The sequence below is a fragment of the Eublepharis macularius genome, chromosome 2 (assembly GCF_028583425.1).
Source record: "Eublepharis macularius isolate TG4126 chromosome 2, MPM_Emac_v1.0, whole genome shotgun sequence".
Lineage (NCBI taxonomy): Eukaryota > Metazoa > Chordata > Lepidosauria > Squamata > Eublepharidae > Eublepharis > Eublepharis macularius.
Genome location: NC_072791.1, coordinates 184,604,601 through 184,624,179, shown reverse-complemented (window position 1 = coordinate 184,624,179; position 19,579 = coordinate 184,604,601). Strand labels below are relative to the sequence as shown.

Here is a 19,579-nt window from a genome sequence, read left to right as displayed (position 1 = left end):
CATTTTCAAACTGGATCACCCTCTTATCTCTTGTCATTCATAATGGAAACTAAACTGAAGGGCGATGAGCTGAAATACCAGCGATAAGCACAAAATGAACACTGCAAAGAGAAACAAAGGAACCCTGCATCCTGACCTTTGAAACCCTATCCAGCAATAATACAGATTGTATCCATTGCACAAATATATCCTAACATTCAAAACATTTTCTCCCCCTTTTGTTAGTATTTGGAGATTTTAAAAAAACCTTTCTGCTGACACTTAAGTTTGAGATAACTGTGCCAGTTCAATGTGAAAATTTAGTATACTGAACTACAACAGTTGACAGAGAGCAGACCACAATCTATTGGTGGACCATTGCCAGTTTTGGGTGGAGCAATCCTGCTGGGTTTCTCAGGATTCTTGACTAGTTGCATCTTGATCTGACCAAGTGAGAAAACAATGGCGTATTTAGGAAAGAGGGCACTACAAGCCTATCTCAGAATACTTACCTGCATTGCAATTGTATGACATTTGCCATTACACTAACTTTCTACAAATCAATCATTTCAAACAACTGACTAAAGTGAAATTTTAAATAAACACAGATTATATTGTTTATTCTTCAGAACTGTGCATTGGAACACGCTGCTGGAAATCAAGAGAAGTAGACAAATTACTTGGCCCAACTTTATGCAGTGCATCTTCAAAAACATATTAAGACTTGGGAAAATCTATTAAATAAGGAGCTATTTTGTTACAATACAGAGGCCATAACACAGACCAACCTGGAGAGTTAGGATTAGATTACAAATATATTATTACTTAATATATCATGAGATTTCTCACCTTTCCCTCCCCACACTGTTAACGACCCCATAGGCAGATTTTCAATTTTACATTTCATCTGAGAAAAATGAGTGGGGGGGAGCTTTCTCTCATTTCCCCCCCAGAAGTTTACTGCACTTATAATTGGAGTTACTCTTGTCTTAATTATTAGCACTTGTTATTTTTATATTTAATTATATCCTTTCATTAACTTTCCACTTCATTACTCTTTCTACCTTCAAGTGCTGCCTTGAGCTAAAATGGGTAGTGTCCTACACAAAGGCTTTAACTAATCTGTTATATCAATCATATCACACTTAACTTGGCTTCAGGGTATTAAAACTCCCTCCCTAACTCCAATGAATATCATCCAAATCTTTGTACTGTTAATCTCCTTAAGGGTTCAATTATGCTGCTCCCTGCAATATAGGGATGACAAAGGCAAGGAGTGGCACAGGTGGGATCAGAGGGAATTGAGGCCACGTCTTTCAAAAGCCTAATCCTTTCAAAGATGCTGGAGGAGCACGATGGAAGGCACATGACTGACAGGCACACCAAGCGTTCCTCAAAAGATTATGCATATAAAATACATGGGTGCACTGTGTTCATAGCACCACCTAGGTCCACGACACAGAAGGCCCGTAATTAATTAAGCAATTCGGGACTCTCCCTACCAGGATATGCAAGTCTTTGAGGAATCTAAAGGATGAGAGGCAGAATTCGCTACATGACAGCGTGCACAGGCCAAAGTCTTTCTCCAGTTGCTGTTTGGTTTTCATTGCTTAAGGATTTTGTTCAGGTGGCTTTACATGAAGAAAAGAGATGCTGCACATGTGGGAAGCAGCATCTGCATTTACAGCAAGTGTAGCCTCAACCTTTCTTACTTTTATTGCACATATATGAGAGCTGCTGGAGCAGAGTGGTTAAGTAGTTGCGCTATGAATCAGCACAAATCCCATGACTGCCATGAGCTCAGCAGGTGGCCTTGAGCAAGTCACTTCTCTCGGAGCCAAGCTACAAGTGATGCCCGACACAGGTTGGACACTTGTCAGCTTCCCTCAAGTTTTGATGGGAAATGTAGGCATCCTGGCCTTACAGCTTGGCTCTCCATTTAATTGAAGTTTATAGAACCCCCCCCCCCACACACACACAGTGGAGGGGAAGGGGGGCACCCAGCGAGAGCCCAATGCCTGCACTCCCCTCCCAACTGCATGTTCTCCCTCTCATAGACTACCGCTCTGTAAACTTCAATTAAATGGAGAGCCAAGCAGCAAGACCAGACTGCCTACATTTCCCATCAAAACTTGACGGAAGCTGACAAGTGTCCAACCTGTGTCAGGCGTCACTTGTAGCTTAACTCTCAGCCTCAACTCCCCAGCTATATTGTGGGGATAATAACACTGACTTTGTTCACAGCTCTGAGTGTGGCACTAATCTGTCCAGAAGGGTGGTATATAAGCACACAGCTATTATTATGAAGAAGAACTATATTGCAACAACATCCTGATAGAAGATATGTCTCAGCATGGTATAATGCCATAGAATCCACCCTCCAAAGCAGACATTTTCTCCAAGAGAACTGATCTCTGTCATCTGGAAATCATTTATAATTCCAGGAGATCTCCAGGCACAATCTGGAAGTTGGAAGCTCTATCTAAACCAAGCTATGTTTTCATTTAAAGAATAAGAGTTGTTAAAATGTATTTAGGAGCACAGTACTTGCGAGGTACTGAACAACCAAAAGGGAATAGAAGCCTGCTGACATTATGGCTGGCTAACACTGCACAGGCAGAGGGCTAACTATAGAGGGACATCAGACAAATGGGGAAAAAATAGTGCTATAGGTTGTTCATGACCTGTTGACCTATTTTTTAAAAAGTTAACTTCTGCAGAAGTCTTGCCATAATTCCATATTGTACAGAGATCCCTATTATAAGAACAATCTTAAACTTTGCAATATTAATTACAATAAATCCTTTAATGCCAGAAATCATCTTATTAAAAAAGAATGTCAATAATTGCAAATAACTGCAATAAAAATTAGAATTTATGTGAAAAGGACCACAAAGAATGCTCACAAGGTTGATCTTCTCTCTCACACATGATTTAAATTACAGTTGAATAAAATTCGCCCTTGGGCAGAGGCCAAGAATGGATAATCATGGTTGAAAAGCACAATTTTTTAAGACAGCCGTGACCCTAGTGGAATAACAAAGCAAGAAAGAAAATGAGTTCAGCATTTTTTTTTAACACAGATGTTACTATATGTGCAAGCACCATTGCCCACTGCTTTGAAAACCCCCAGGACTATGTAGTCTAAACAATAGTTTTATCTAGACATAATCTTTCCTGATTGGAATATTTTGTTATTATTTAAAATACAGTTCATTCACGAACTCTTTCATGAACCAGCCCTTCCCTTGTGCATGTGCATGGATGAGTGCAAAGAAGTATGGGAATCCTCTTGCATGTTCACAGGGGAATGATCTGGACAAATACTGAATCCCATTCTAGCGGTTTTCTTTTCTCATCCTTACAACAGCCATGCAAGTTAGATCACTGTTAATTCCATTTTAAGAGAGAAAGGAGCCTAAGACTGCAGTTTGCTTTAGTTTCATGACTAAGCAGGGATTTGAGCCCAGGCTTCCAAAGTTCCAAGTTTTAACCTTCTAAACCAGTTCTGGGCATGTGGATATTGGACAGGCATTTTAAAAAAATGAAAATCTACAGGATTACTGAATAATTTTGTTTCTGTCCAACGAGTAAGAAACAATAGCAAAAAAATGAAGAATGGCAAGGTATAAAATCTGCACCAGGAACAATTGTACAGTAATAATGAATGACCCACATGCCCCTGAGTTTCTCTTTTGTTCACACTCTATAATATTCCCAATAATTTACTCGGATATGAGGTCATGGTGAATAAGATCTAGACAAGTTAAACACATGGGAAACAATTGACAAAGAATAGCATAATATACTTTTCCTGAGTTATAACCACCCCATGCATTAAACTGCTTTCATGGATTGCCTGGAAATGTTATGAATAAATTACTGTGGCTTGAGGCCAATGGACCTCAAGTGCTTCTGTGCACACACAAAGGTTTCCTTTTTTTCTCCTCCCTGCATATAGCTCCCTATGCTGAGTCCGTGGCTGCTCCTAACGTATTTAGGGTGATTTCAGGGGTTGACTGGGATGTTAACATGGTGCACAAGTGAGACAGATGGAGTAGTCCCTATGGCACTGCAAGCAACTCAGTTCAGAACAGGCCAACAGACCAAAAATGGATAGCTCACTCATTGGCCATTTTCACACATCTTAACTGTTGCACAAAGTCGCACAAAACTCACGTAACGACAGCATCTTCATGGCACAATATCCCATCATGACTCCGTTTCGAGGTGGAATGATGTCAGAAATCATGCCACAAAATGGAATCATGATGGGAAATTGTGTCACGAAGACGCTGTCATTCCGTGAGTTTTGTGCGATTTTGCATGACGGTTAAGACGTGAAAACGGCTAACTTTACTACTCCTGCAGTAAAATTAGCCCACATTCATTGTCAGTGCCATGGGCCAGATCTAAACTGAGTGTTCCCTGCAGAGCAGGCAGGGCTAGTGGGGCTTGGCTCTGCTTATTCCTGGTTGCCAGCAGCCCTATAGGGCAGTGGCCAACTAGGCACTTCCCCTAAATTTAAATGGCCAGTCTGTTCCTGGATGACTTGTTAAGTTGTGCAGAAGAAAGGACCCTAAAGTTCCTTGAGTGTGAGCCATTATTAGAATACCTTCTTTTTACACACTACGGTCGATTAAGAAATGGAAATCCATGATTGAGAAATCTTAACAATGATATTCTCACTGACTAACCATGATTTATACACTATCTTAAGGTTTGAACTGACAAACTGGCTCCACCTCTGAAGACACCGAGAGATGAGGCCAAGCTGGCAGGCAGAAAACAGTGGTGGTTGTTGTGGGTTTTCCGGGCTGTATTGCCGTGGTCTTGGCATTGTAGTTCCTGACGTTTCGCCAGCAGCTGTGGCTGGCATCTTCAGAGGTGTAACACCAAAAGACAAAGATCTCTCAGTGTCTTTTGGTGCTACACCTCTGAAGATGCCAGCCACAGCTGCTGGCGAAACGTCAGGAACTACAATGCCAAGACCACGGCAATACAGCCCGGAAAACCCATAACAACCATCGTTCTCCGGCCGTGAAAGCCTTCGACAATACATAGAAAACAGTGGCTTGCAAAAGTAGTTCTATATAGTGGTTTAGCTGTATGGTTCGACCTGATTTTTAAACAAAGCCAGGATGCTGTGAAAACAATTACTTTACAGGAGGGAAAATATGGATTGGGGATTTTGAGTTAGCTTGGCATATAATTTTGTCTCTTTTTAAACAAACCTCTGTATTGCTATTGCTGTACATGTGACAGCAATAATACTTTGGAAAAACTGACAATAGCTGAAAAGAGAAGAGCTAAACAAAGTCATGTGGGACAACAACTGTAATAAGAAGGGGCACTGGGTGAGATTGAGTAAAAAAGCTGGCTGGATCCATCCTCTAAATGGAATAATAGATGTTGTAAAAGAGAAATGCTGTTGAATGAAACAAATACCATGCTTATACAGGCTTGACCTGTACCGCTTAGTTAGCTCTTGCCGTGCTTTATCTTTATGGTCATTTAATAAACGGCCCTTTAATTCCAAGCCTGTGTCTGTCTCTTCCTTCCGGCTGGGGTTGCAAATGTGTAAATCTCTAATAATGTTTACAGCTGTCAGATTCCTTTACTTGTGACAAACAGATTTGTCCAAGAGAAATAATAATGTAATTAACATTTTTAGTGATTGCAGTAGTCCCAATAAAGATGACATGTTGATAATACACCATCCCGTTCCATCTCTTTTACAGAGATTCATCAGACTGGCTGTTCACTCGTAACACCAAGATTAGGAGGAATCGTAACAGCAGAATGGAAGAAGATAAGGAGGACGTGACTTCTCTCTGCGTCTCAGAAGAAACCGTAAATGGGAACCATTGGTTTAATACTTAAGAATTTTCTAGTGAAAGAGTCTGTGCATTTTGCACAGTGTAGTAACATTCACCAGCTGGAGAATTCTGATGAATGGGCCCCATCAATAAAAACATTTAGCCAAAGCTTTTGAACATTTTCCACAACCATTTGCAAGCATCTTCACTAAAGGGGTAGCAGTCTTTAAAACACAGCACCATTACACGATCCTCCCCACCCACACATACAAATATGGGAGGGAGTCTCTTCTTTCTCACTATCTCAGCCAGTCTTCATACATCTTCCCTGCAGCTGATCCAAAAAGGCTGATCACAACAGGTAGGTTGTGATGACTGAGAACGACAACAGCATACTAACAGCCCTTCTGCTGCTGCCACCAGATGTCCTCCGCGCATGCACAACTGCAAACACAGCATTAGTGTGGTTTGTTGGCAGGTCTACATTGCAGATCATTCCTTCGCAGCAGGAGATGCATTCCTGTCAATTTTAAAAGGCCGTGTTATTACATGGAAGTTCGTCTGTCACTTAGTTTGAAAAAACATAGCGACTAAATCAGATCAGTTTTACTTGGTTTAAATCGTTTAAAACTGTTTAAGTTCCAAAGAGAAAAAGCACCCTCTCCTGATTTCTGATTTTTATGTGGTCGCACACATCTCAAAGCAGACATGGCCAGTTTATGTAGAGTACACAGGCTGCGACCAGAGTCCCTAACTTGCTGCCATTCAGATCTGGATTGCAGCATGCATGGAGAAGGGGCTTCAGCCTCCACCCTGGCACTGTCTTTCCAACACAAAGTGGGCCCAGGGGATCCCTATTTAGCCCACTGGGGAAATCCACATATATTCCAAGGTTCATATAGGTTTCCCCCATGAAGCCAATAGCACCTCCCATGTCAGGTCAGAAAAATGGCATGAGAGGGAACGGAAGCCCCTGCTCCATGCGTGCTGTAGTACAGATGTGAATCAGACATCCTGCACAAGAGCATTGTGGAGAACCTGCAACTTCTAATTGTTATGCAGCAGGGGAGGGATGGCAGACGAAACCTGCATACTCTGGAACATAAAGAGACGTTTGCTCTATTGCAAGAGAGAAGAGGGAGTGCCTCCGAAAGAGTGCCTGCCACATACTTTATGTATAAAGAGTATTGAGCTAAATAGTTGCTTCCAGATTTATTAAGGACATTCCTTTAATAAAATAGGTTTTACAGTGCTATCATAAGCAGAGCTGTGTGTGTGTTATGTGCTATCAAGTTGCTTCCAACTTGTGGCGACCTTATGAATTAACAACCTCAAAACATCCTATCATTCACAGCCTTGCTCAGATCTTGCAAACTAGAGGCTGTGGCTTTCTTTATTGAGTTGAGCCATCTTATTTGGAGTCTTCCTCTTTATTGCTGCTTTCCACCTTTCTTAGCATTATTGCCTTTTCCAGTGATTCTTGGCTTCTCAGGGTTAAACCTTTCTAAGCATATTGGCTCAGAAGGACGTAACTCTGCTCCAGAAGGTACTGTTAATTAATTAATATAAATCATTGATCAATTACAGGTATCTTGGCAGCAACTTCAATGCTAGCATTAGTTACAAGGATGACATGTTTATTTTTATTGGGGCTTTTAAAAAAGGACATTTCATCTGGAGGTATGTGATTGTAATTTGAATTCAAACAGAGCACTGCCAGAACACACCTGTATGCATACACAGAGTCCCATTCCATAAAATTTAGAAGCCTAGAGACAGGGGAAAAAATCTTAAGAACTGGGAATTTGACAGCACCAATGCAAAAGATCTGAAATTTTTAAACTGCACAAATGTTCTTTTTGAACTGCACCACCCTCTGGAACTGCTGTGGTTAAATGTGGTTAAATTACAGCATATTGTGGTTGCTATTTATAAAAGCCCTGATTTAAATAGAACTCTTAAATTATTAACAAGGGACAATTTTGTTGTATACATTTTTTAAAACTGCTTGATCTTTTATACAACTCTTTTAATACTACATGCACTTCCCAATTCTTAGGCATAGTCCAGAGGTCAGTACACACATTGCCAGCAACAGAATAATAACATCCTATGAATTCAGGGAGAACTCTCATTTATGTGCAGAATCCACAACTATTCTGGCTGTCGACTGGATTATAAAACTTATCATTTCATCTCCAAATAAGTGTCATATAAAATGACTAATATTACAGCTCTGGGACTGAAAGTAGGCATGAGTGACCTGCCTACAATGAACTTAAGACTGTAACTCTGCTTAGGATTCATCTTTAAGGCACCTAGTGAGTTTCATAACTGAGTGGATATTTAGACCAATGCTCACAACATTCTCTCTACTAGACCACACTGATTCCCAGCACAGCAGGTGGCTACACACACCTGGCAACCTTTCTCAGCAATTCAGCTCTCTATAAATACATGTTGTTTTGACTTCAAGGTATTTATAATACATAGGCCAAAATATGTTGATCCACATATTAATTTTAAACGTCCCTTCTGGATTGGAGATACAGCAACTTCTGTTGGGAAAATGTGATTGCCTAGCCTATGGCAAGCATTTTGAACTTGAGGGGAGTAAGGAGAGTTTCACCCTTCTAAGTCAATTGATTTCAGTGGATCTAGAAGGGTGTAATTCTGTTCAGGATATCACTGCCTGCTGGTAAAATTATCTGAGCCTTTGCTTAATAGTTGGACTCTTTGGTGAGGAGGGTTAAAAAAGCCAGTCTTTTGCCTTTCTAAATTTGAAACAGCATGACCTGATAGAAGCTGTGAACAGTTACAATGCAAAATGGTGCAAACAGTGAAAGTTATCATTTTTTTCTATAATCTATATTGTTTATTGCATCTTGATTACTATGTAAAAATTGTTTATTCTGCAAGCTTTTAAAGGAGGGATTGTTTTAAATTCAGGGTCAACTGACTTTATGTATAATCTCTTTTGGGAGGGTCATCTTCCTTTTTAGTAAATATAGTAACCTATAGATAGTAAGGACTAGAAACTTCCTTTTTTAAAATAGAAAGAAAGCTGGGATCCTCCGGATGCTTAACTGTGCGCCCAAACACTTGCCGACAATTAGGGAATATACACAGTTTTGCTTGTAGCTCAAGTTGCATTTGAGACTGCAGAAAATCTAGGCTGCCTATGTCTAATGCCAGGCACATCAAACTGTATGTTTGCTCAGTCACTGAGTTGCCTTTGGCCCATCATCATATTTGACACATGACCCAGTAGATATCTTAAACTTGTCAAGAAAATCATAGTGGAAGGCTGTTTCAATTCACAGTGCAATTCTATGTGTTAAATTCAGAGCACTTAGCCTGGAGTAACTCTATGTAGGAATGCACTATTAGTGTCTTGATGGTAGTCCTAGTGGCCTATATCTTCCTTACTCCACTTCCTTCCTCCAGGATAACAAGACTTCCAAATTTCAGTAGCTCTCTTAGGAAACCAGACTTTTATACATATACACACGACTACTCCTGCCATGCTATTAAGCACAATGTAGGCAAAGAAAAATCTCAGCCATATCACCACTATTTAGACAGATCACTGTTGCCTTTTTAAAGGTACTGCCTCTGTTTCCTATTGGGAGAAAGGCCAAAATGATTTCCCATACAGCAAAGATTTACACTCACCATATGACCAGTTTCCCTGTGATGGCGACAACCAACAAAACGGCATTCTTCCTTGGCAGCACATTTTTTGGTGACAGAGGAGCTTCTTCCATGGCTGTTGAAGTGATGGACTGTCAAACAATACTGTGTGTCTAAGGAAGAAAACAACACAAAAATCAAAATCAGGGTTGCTTCAGTGAAATATCAGGCTTGTGATCTAAAAGTACAGACTGAACTGGAATTTTTAAAATATCCATTCTTCTACAGGTACAAGAGCCCTCAAAGTCACCTTCTTGGTTTGAAAAAGTAAAGACGAAGAGCTATATTTTTGTGTGCGTGGCAGACTTTGATACCCACCCTTTCTTATTTGAATGCTCAGTAGCCAAAAAAAGTTACTGCGCACATTCATGACCAATATCCAGTCTGAAGATAACCACAGAAGACAAAAGATTTAGGGTCAAACTAGATGTGTAGGATTTTAAAGAGTTGGGTCCAGGTTCCCCAGACTCAACTCAGATTCCTTGCAGCCACACAGCAACTTTGGAGAATGGCTCTTAAAAAGTAAAAGGAAAGCCCAAACAGCCTCAGAACCCCACTGCTGGGGAAAGAAGAACTCCTGCCTTTGTATTGTCGAAGGCTTTCACGGCCGGAGAACGATGGTTGTTGGGGGTTTTCCGGGCTGTATTGCCGTGGTCTTGGCATTGTAGTTCCTGACGTTTCGCCAGCAGCTGTGGCTGGCATCTTCAGAGGTGTAGCACCAAAAGACAGAGATCTCTCAGTGTCACAGTGTGGAAAAGATGTAGGTCATTTGTATCTACTCAGGAGGGGTGGGGTTGAGCTGAGTCATTCTGTAAGAGTTTCCCAGGGTGTGGAATGCTAATGGCGGGAGGCTTCACTGTATCCTGAGGAGGTTCTTTTGCATATGGATTGGTGCTTGACACAATCCATATGCAAAAGAACCTCCTCAGGATACAGTGAAGCCTCCCGCCATTAGCATTCCACACCCTGGGAAACTCTTACAGAATGACTCAGCTCAACCCCACCCCTCCTGAGTAGATACAAATGACCTACATCTTTTCCACACTGTGACACTGAGAGATCTCTGTCTTTTGGTGCTACACCTCTGAAGATGCCAGCCACAGCTGCTGGCGAAACGTCAGGAACTACAATGCCAAGACCACGGCAATACAGCCCGGAAAACCCCCAACAACCATCCAACTCCTGCCTTTCCTTCCCCAAGCTGTTTCCTGTGTCAAAATAGCACAGGGGGAGGGTATTTCCCTGTTTTTCTCTGTGTCCTTAGAATACACATCGAGCAGCAAAAACAGAGACCCCTCCCCTGCTTGCTATTTTGGAAAATGGCTTGAGGGGGGAGGCAGGAACCCTTTCTCCCCCCTGTGCATTATAAGGCCGTCTGGGAACTCCTTTATTTTTGAGGGGGGGGGGTCTATTTTTTAACAGCCATTCCCCACGGTTGCTGTGGGGCTGCGGGAACCCAAATTTGGTCTGGGGAACCCAGGCCCAACTCTTTAAAAATCTGCATGCCTAGTTTGACCTTCTGAAAGCATCATGCCTGTTTCTGCTTCCATTTTCCGCTATCCCCTGTGCTCACCCATACTGGCATCAGATTTAAACAATTTAAACCAAGTAAAACTAATTCCCAGTCATGCCTGGATCTGGAGCTATGCATAAATAATGTATTCGCCTCTCCTGCCCCACAATCAGAGTTTCAGCTTGGACAAACACCTAAAAAGGCCTTAAACCAAGGTCAGACTTTTGAGTTTTGACCAGTACTCGGCCTGGCAGTGGTTCTCCAGGGTCTCAGGTAGAAGTCTTTCTCATCGCCTACTATCCAATTCTTTTAACTGGAGATGTAGAGAAGCAAACTAGGGACCATCTGCATGCAAAGCAGATGTTTGACCACCAATCCAACGACCCTCAGGGGTCTCCAGGATGATCTTTGCCATTTTCTGTGCAGTTCCAGGGAGGAAAAGTGAGAGCAGAAACAGACAAGATGCTGGACAAATGGAAAACATGCATCAGTTTCCCACAAGGGTCCACGGGAAGTGTTGTTAGAAAGAACTTCTGCCAGAGAGAAGACAGAGAGCTCCCTCTCACTGCCGCCAGCTCCCCTTTCTCCCCTGAAAGGAGCAGCCGAGCCCTTCCAGCACAGCCTCAGTTGCTCAAGGCGGAGAAAGGGAAGCAGCAATGGCTGTAGCTCAGCTAGATGGACTAGACAAGATACCTAGAGAAAGAACTTCTGCCATGGGGAAAAGGGATTCTCCCTGGCAAAGGCTCTTTCTCACTACACTTCCCAAGGAACCCTGCAGGAAACCGACGCATGTCCTCCATGCGTCAGGCATCTTGTCTGTTCCAGATCTACGATGTACATTTCTTCATCCTGTTTTTCCCTACCTGTCAGCCTATTAACATACTCCTCCTTATCCCATTCAGTGCAGTTTTTCTCAATATGATATAGTTCCATGCCACCATGGTTTTAGACGGCACCTTGCCCATGCAGAAAAGACACATGGAAAAGTCTACCTCTCAATGCCATGAGCAGGGAACATCAGTAGTTGGGAAGAACAAGAGTCCACAGTGAACTTTAATACCTTCCTATTACCCATCATTACTTTTAATTTATTTATTTAGTACATTTTATCCCACTTTTCCTCCATGGAAGGAAGTGCCCTTTGCATACGATAGTGATCTGTGGCTTCAGTTTCACATAAAGAGGGCAAGCCATGTGGGCCCTTCCTACACAATCATTGCCCTGCTGAGATTGAGTGACAGTCATGTAGGAAGGTCCCTGGCTATTAAGCTCAAGCCATGTAGAGCAGGGCCTCCAAATGTGGCAGAAACCTGACACAGGTTTGGAATGACTGATCAGCGGTTTCTTCACTACTGCTCTAACATACAAAGGATGCTAGAGCCAGCTCTAGGAGTCAATTATGCTCAACACTGCAATGTGTGGTGTTTTTTTTTTTGAAAATGCATCAAAGCTGCTGCTTCTAACATTCATCTCATATTCAATACTTTTCTAAAATAATTCCAGGAAAACAGCTGCACACCCTAAACTTATCGGTGCATTGGAATGTTAATGGTATTATGAGATCTACAATACGGTGGCGTTAGTAGGAAAGGCCAAGCCAAATACTTTTCATTATTTTCCTGTTCCCCATACACTTACTCTGAGGACACCATTTATCTTCAGCCCATCTGTTACAATTGTAATTGTCCACAACGTTCTCACAAGTAAAACACTTGAAGCTGCTTGGGAATGGAGTAGCTTTAAAATTTAAACAAAAAAAATGGAGAAAAGGTTAAATTGTTTCTGTCTCTCACTTGCCTATTTATTATAACATTAAGTCCCCTCCTCCTCCCATTCCATTAGGCCCTATGCTATAGGGGGGAAAACTGTGGAACCTTCATTAAGTGCCAAATTAATCCTCTTGGTCTAATTTTTGACCACTAACAATGGGGAAACTAGCCTGAATGTTTTGACCTCAGACAGCAGGCAGCCTATCAGATTCAACCAAATGTAAACATCATTTGAATATGGTGCAGCAAATAAGGGCAGGCATTTGGCAGATGCCCATCCTCCTATCTTGTTTGCAGCATTGGAAGGTGATGCGGGAAGCTTTCCTCTCATTAACCAGCACAATTTTCAGAACATTAACACTACGCTAATGTTACCAATGTCAATTAAGCAGGGCAGCTTAAAATGTCTGATCAGCACCAACCTACAGTTCAGCAGTGCAGCTATGTCATGAGTGCAAAGTACATTTATCCCTTGCGTCTCAGGGCTTCACACCCAAACAGCACGGTGACAACTAAAAAATTGCAGTGTTCAGTTACTGATGTAAAACTTCCACTTAATGCTTGCACAACAAAAGTGCTTGAAAACACAAATGGAGTGCAATAAGATGATGTGATAACTTAATCAGATGAACATGCAGGTGCGCCTTTTAGACCATTAATCAAGTGTTCCACCTAATAATTAACCACCCTTGAAGACAGTCAAATTAATGTTTTGCTATTCAGTATATTATAGTTCCTTTTTTAAAAAGACTTAAAATAGAAAGGTGCTGCAGGACTTCAAAACTCATTTTACCGGCATTATACAAGCACGTTGTATGACTGTACATGAAATTTTGACTGTATGATTTCAGGATATTTATAGTGTAATATGGATTTTTATAATAGTAGTAGCAGAAGTAGTAATACTTTTTTTACTGATACAGCTAATAAAACTGTAATTGGCTACTTACGATCTACTGGAAGTCTCACATTATAGAAGTTTATGTTCTTGGCCAGGATCCAGTGGCCTGAGACAATGAAGATCTGAACCAAAGCTACAGCCAACATGTGACAGAGTAAAGGCATGCTGTTACTGCACATCAAAGCTTAATGCTCTTACACCTGAAGATGATACAAGAAGCACAGAGAACTGGAAAGGTGATTGTGCATGGCATAAACTTCACAATACATTTACTCGTTACTGGTACAGTTGGTGATGGCGATAATGGTATGCAGATTAACCAAGACACCAGCTCTAGAAAGCTAAGCAGCTACTGCCTTCTACTGGCCTAGTCATGACGTGCCGTATGGCATGGTTACTGCATATTACAGCGAAAACCTGTCTACAAGAATGAAAATCAGGACAGGTCAGAGGGAGTGAGAAGGAACATGAATACCAAGACTAAGAGCTCCAGGGTAAAACTAAACCATTTGGAAAGAAAGTGATACAATTTTTTTGTCATTTTCAGTGGGCCAATATCTATAGTTAAATTTATTATCAATATGATCTTAAACAGGGTGACACCCTTCTAAGCCCACTGGATTTATTTACTTACTTACAAAATTTAAATCTTGCCTATCTGCCCAAGACAGCTATTTGCATTACCAGGCTGGGACGGCTGTTTATAAGTCTGAGGCAGCTATTTAGAGGGATGCTTTGGATCGCACGGCATTCTTGTAAAGTTGGCATTGTAGTGGACTCTTAAATTCCATACACAAGTGCATCTTTTTTATCTTGAATTAATCTTTTTTATCTTGAATTAATGTAGTTTGACTGCAATATTCTGTTTTCCTGCTCAGAATCAGTAAAGTAAACCAAATCACTACCCCACACATAGGCAATTTAATAAGTGAATAAAAACTACCTTCTACAGGCCTGACTGTCACTACAAAAAGGAGGTAAATGTGACCTGGCATATGCATCCATAGCAGAGTGCAGATTTATACAATTTGTATACCAGATTCCAAGCACTTTTTAAATAAAGCTGAACGGTATGAGACTTTATAAACACATATAACTGGCAAATTAGTTTACTATTGGGTGTTGCCGTCTCAGTGCTAATCCATTTTTCTCCATTATCATGAGTCTTGGTCCTGTTCTTTGCAATGAGAGATTCCAGGCTCTTTGGGGCAGCTGTTCCAGCATTTAATGGGACCAGAATTGCACAGAACACAGTCCTCCCTCTAAATCATCGCTCCACCAAGTTTTTCCTCAGTTATACTACACTACACACACAACAACAGACCCTGAAGAAGGTGAGTGTCAGCAAGTGCACACTGTGGCAGGAAACTGGCTGGTAAAGGGGTAGTGCGGTGGTGGCAGCATTAAAAACAATCCTGCTTTATGTTCATTATCTTCTTTTTCTGTAGTGCTAATGAATGCATCTTGCTGTTGCCTGCTGGTGCCATGTTTCCTTGTGCTCTGAAGTTTTGTTCCCTCAATGAGGGGGTGTTCTCATATTAATTGCCATTAAACTCCATCACACTGTCTGAACTCCCCCCACAGCTGAAACAGAGCTGTGTTTTTTCCACAAGTTTCCCTTTTGAATGGGCAGGCAGGATTGTTTTTGAAAAGCAGAGTAGGCGAATGGACCAAAAGATTGCAGGGGAGCCATCTTAAACAGGTCTATTCAGATGCAAGTCCCATGTTATTCAATAATGTTTATTCCCTTGGAAATGTCTTTATAATGGCAGCCTATGATTGAAGTCTGCACGTTTACCTTTCCAAACATTTCCAAAGCTGATAAGCAGAGAGAGGTTTCCCCTTGCAAAGACACAACTGGCAAGGAGTCAATGCCACTGCCTGGACAGTAATGAGAAAAACAAGATGCTTGTTCCCCCTTTCCACCAACAGAGTTAATTAATAACATAAAGGCTGTCTCCCCTGAGATCCAATTGGTGAATTACATTAAGGAAAACAAGATGCTGCTGAGTGGGCCTAGTGCCTGCTTGCTGCCACCACCACTGCAAAGCAAGAACCGAAACAAAGCAAAGCATACAAACTTTTTTGGTGAACGTGTCATTATAATTTGTTTTCCCGGATTTGTTCTCCATTCCAGATGCTGCTTTAATGAAACAACAATTTCCAGGTGTATGTCCAGCTTGTTCATTTTGTTTTGCACACCCCTATTAGGCAACTGATCCAACCAACTGTGGATTACATGAACCATATATTCATAGTGTTACCCTACATTGGATTCAGCAGCGGTGTTGAACTATACCGCACCATTTGTTTTCAGATGTACGTCTTCCCTTATACAGCCTTCTCAAGTTTTAAGTTCCATTGAAGAATTTTTAGCAAAAGATACCAACACATGGGACACAATAACAAAGCTTTTGTTAATCCAAGCTACCCCCTGTCTACTCCCTACAGAGCTATACTTATTTAAGGGGAACATGTGACATCTTATATAGAAAGAGTACTTCCCTATTTGCATAACATTTAATGGCAAATTCAGACTTAATTATGGGCCAAACAAGATGCTACTGCATCATCTAGTTTGCCATAGGGCTGTGGCACCATTTAGATCTGATTTTTTTATATTTAAAAATGGTGCAGGGGCCGGATTCTGCTAGGGACTATGGCATGGGGGGAATCAAGGGCTGCATTCCCCCTCCCCCCACAATTTTCTTGAAACAGCTACACAGCCCTTTGGGCTTTTGAAAATGGCACAGGGAGGAGACAGGAAACTCATCTCCCAATGCCACGGTCCACAGATTGACTGGGGCCCTGTGGCATTTTTAAAAGTTAAAAAAGGGATCTAATCCTGAAACTTATAGGGCTTGGATTCACCAGAGCATTTCCATCAATGGGAGGGTTTTCACCCATGAAGTGTGACGTAATTACCTCCTACCAACCTGCTGAAGTCCAAATTATGTTCCCCCAAATGCAGCTCCAGGGGTCCCCGTTACACAACTTCCATCCCATGGAAACTCTCCAGTTGATTCTAATTATAGCATTTTGCCCAGCAGGAGAATCTAAGAAAGTTAAGATTCCTAGTTCTTTTTATTCTGCATCCAACAATGCTATGCATTTGATGTATCACCTAAGGTAGCTGCTCCAATGAAAATTTATCTACTTACCTAGTTTGCATCGCTTATCACAGCCAACACCACCACCGCAATGAATCCCTTTACCCGCCTTGAAGATACTGGAAATCCACATACAGATCTTCAAGTGCTGGTGGAGAGAAATAAAAATCCTTGAGCACAGGTGCTATTTCTCTCTAAAAAAATCAAGAGCCCCCATGACTCAAAGCAACCATCTCTAAGGATGAGTATGAAAGAGTTTTTGTTGAGATTCACTGACCAAGATGAGGAGTGGGATTTAAGGGAGCTGGAAACAAGGATAAAGTCAGCTATATCATGGGTATAGTCACCACTGCTTGGAATGGTGGGTAAGCTTAATCCACAGAGATATCCACCCACAGGTTTGGTGAAAACAAGCAAATATTATAGTAAAGCAGTTTGCTAGTTAGTAATACACCATTCAGATAATTCCTACCTGTGCTTCTTTCTTCAAGTAAGCAGCACTATAATTTAAAAGTGATAAGGTGTGCACAAACTGACACACACAAACTCTGCTAAAATTGTATGCAAGAATACCATTGGCATTACTGGAACTTGTGCCAACGCAAAGTTAAGTGCCAGATATTGAACAGAATGCATAGGATCACTTTTCAGAGTCACCACTAGATGGCATGGCATTAGATCAGCAGGTCCCAAATCTCTCCCTCAAAATTAGTTTTACTCTGGTTGGGGATCAGCCACCTTTTTGCTTAACAGTCTTGCAAAAAACTCACAGTGTTTCAGAATATGCTAATGTATAAATACTCAGTGATGAGACTACGTATATTAATAGCAGCATACATGACCACAGAAACTTTCCCGCTTATGCCTAACTTGTTAGGGAAGATACTGTTATTCAGCTAGAACAGTGCTAACTGCAAACAAACATCTCAAACCAACAGAAGAGAGTGAGAGGACTGGAAGCAGAGGAGTGGATCTGCTCAGCTACACAATCAACCTCAGCCTGTTCATGCTGTTGGTGTTCTTTGTCACGTATAGGGTTGCAAACTCTGGGTTGGGAAATTCTTAGAGATATGGGGGTGGGGCTTGGGGAGGGAGGGGTTTGGGAAGGACCTCAGCAGGGCATAATGCCACAGAGTGTACCTTCCAAACCAGTCATTTCCCTCCAGGACAACTGATCTCTGCAGTCTGATCTGATTCGAGGAGCTCACCAGGCCCCTCCTGGAGGTTGGCAACCCTACACTGGATAAATTAGCCTCGGATGAAGGGACAGCATATTTTTTTCTCCTGGCAGCTAGTAACCCAACTAAGGTAGCACCTCATCTCCCTATCTAATGCAGAGGGGGCCAAACACACAGGCACACACAGGCTTTATCATCCATATGATCCTAAAAAATAAACCTCCTTTAGCTAGTACACCTGTGTACACAGCAGGGTTTAGCATGGAATTAGGGGTAATACAAGAAAGCTGTTAATAAGGAAATAAAAACTTCTGAACTGGAAAATAGCTGTCCACCTTGCATACGTTAACAATTCAGAGCTATCAAAAGACACAGAAAGTGACTTGGACCTGACCATAGCGTTATGGTGGTTTCTGCTAGTTATGAGGAAATCACAGATTCCTTTCAAGGCCCACCTGGAAGCAAGGCAGCCCCAGGTAACAAGAAAGGTGGACTATGACAGGCCTGTCTTCAAGTACTATACAAACTATTTTGAGAGGGAACAGAAAGAACCTGGCCTCTCAATGAATTTATCAGAGTTGAACTAAGCTCATTTTTGTATTTGCTCTGTGAGGGCGGCACACTGAAAGCCTTCATCACATGGCTTATCTGCCCCAGGGAAGCAAGTGTTATTTCTACAAATAAAGTGTGAAGAGGCTAACTTGTTGTAAATCCCCTGTTCAGCCAAGTAACTCAGTAAATAAAACACAAAACCGCACCTGCAGTACTATTCATGCTCTTCCTTTCTAAACCTTGTTGCTTTAGCACAAACAGCTTGCAGTCAAGTCGAATTTGTACTGAGTATGCATTATCTATTCATTTTACAAACAGGAACACCAAATAGAACACTAATCTAAAGTTTTATTGTTTTGTTGGATTCTTTTATTACCCTCATGGTTCAAAGGACATGGTAGTGTATTTTGTACATGTTGTCCAGGTAATGCAATAAACTCATGGCCACATGGCTGGAAGATGCACTATGGATTCTTCTTACGTCAGTTTCAAGTGGGTAGCCATTTTGGTCTGCATAAGGAAAGCAGGATTCAGGTTGAGTAGCATCTTAAAGACCAACAAGATTTCCAGGGTATAAACATTTAGAGTCAAATTCCCTTCATCAGAGCAGGAACGGAGATCTATCAGGAATAGGGTTGCCAGGTCCCCTTACCCTTCCAGCAGGAGGGGAGCAAGACCTGGCTCTTACCCCCTTCTCCCTCTCTTAATGTTGTATTCAGCATGTGCGGTCCCACGGCTGAGCACACAGCCATGTGTATTCAACATGTGCGGTCCCACACAGGTGCAGGAGTGTTCCTGCACTTCTTAGCAGGCTGATTTGGGCCTCAATTGGCCTGTTGCAAAGCGCAGGAGTGCTCTTGGGGCAGTGCAATGACATCAGTGACATCGACTCCCCCACCGGCCAGATAAGTGGGGGTGGAGGGTGAAAGCAGGGGGAATGGGATCCCTAATCAGGGATCAGTATGCAGCAATTCCAATGCGTCTAAGTCTTAAGATACTTCTACCTGTTCGATCTTTCTCAGGGGTCAACTATTGTACAATTTGGAATATATTTATCTCTCAAGT

At 41.8% G+C, this 19,579-nt stretch overlaps 1 protein-coding gene across 4 annotated transcripts; it reads right to left on the bottom strand.

Moving 5' to 3' along the window:
• Positions 1 to 2,766: 2,766 nt before the first annotated feature.
• Positions 2,767 to 18,976, bottom strand: LYPD6B (LY6/PLAUR domain containing 6B). 4 transcript variants are annotated; one of them, XM_054970255.1, is made up of 7 exons: positions 18,891 to 18,976; positions 16,836 to 16,932; positions 13,724 to 13,807; positions 12,643 to 12,741; positions 9,474 to 9,604; positions 6,199 to 6,318; positions 2,767 to 3,006 (listed from the first exon to the last, which is right to left on the bottom strand). In XM_054970255.1, the coding sequence occupies exons 1-7, from the start codon at positions 18,894 to 18,896 to the stop codon at positions 2,914 to 2,916; spliced, it is 630 nt and encodes a 209-aa protein (XP_054826230.1). In that variant the 5' UTR covers positions 18,897 to 18,976; the 3' UTR covers positions 2,767 to 2,913. The 4 variants fall into 4 exon arrangements, 2 of the variants coding, with proteins under 2 accessions (XP_054826230.1, XP_054826231.1); XR_008596464.1 differs by having other exon boundaries at positions 2,916 to 3,006; positions 6,069 to 6,318; XM_054970256.1 differs by lacking the exon at positions 18,891 to 18,976 and having other exon boundaries at positions 13,724 to 13,874; positions 16,836 to 16,926.
• Positions 18,977 to 19,579: the final 603 nt, after the last annotated feature.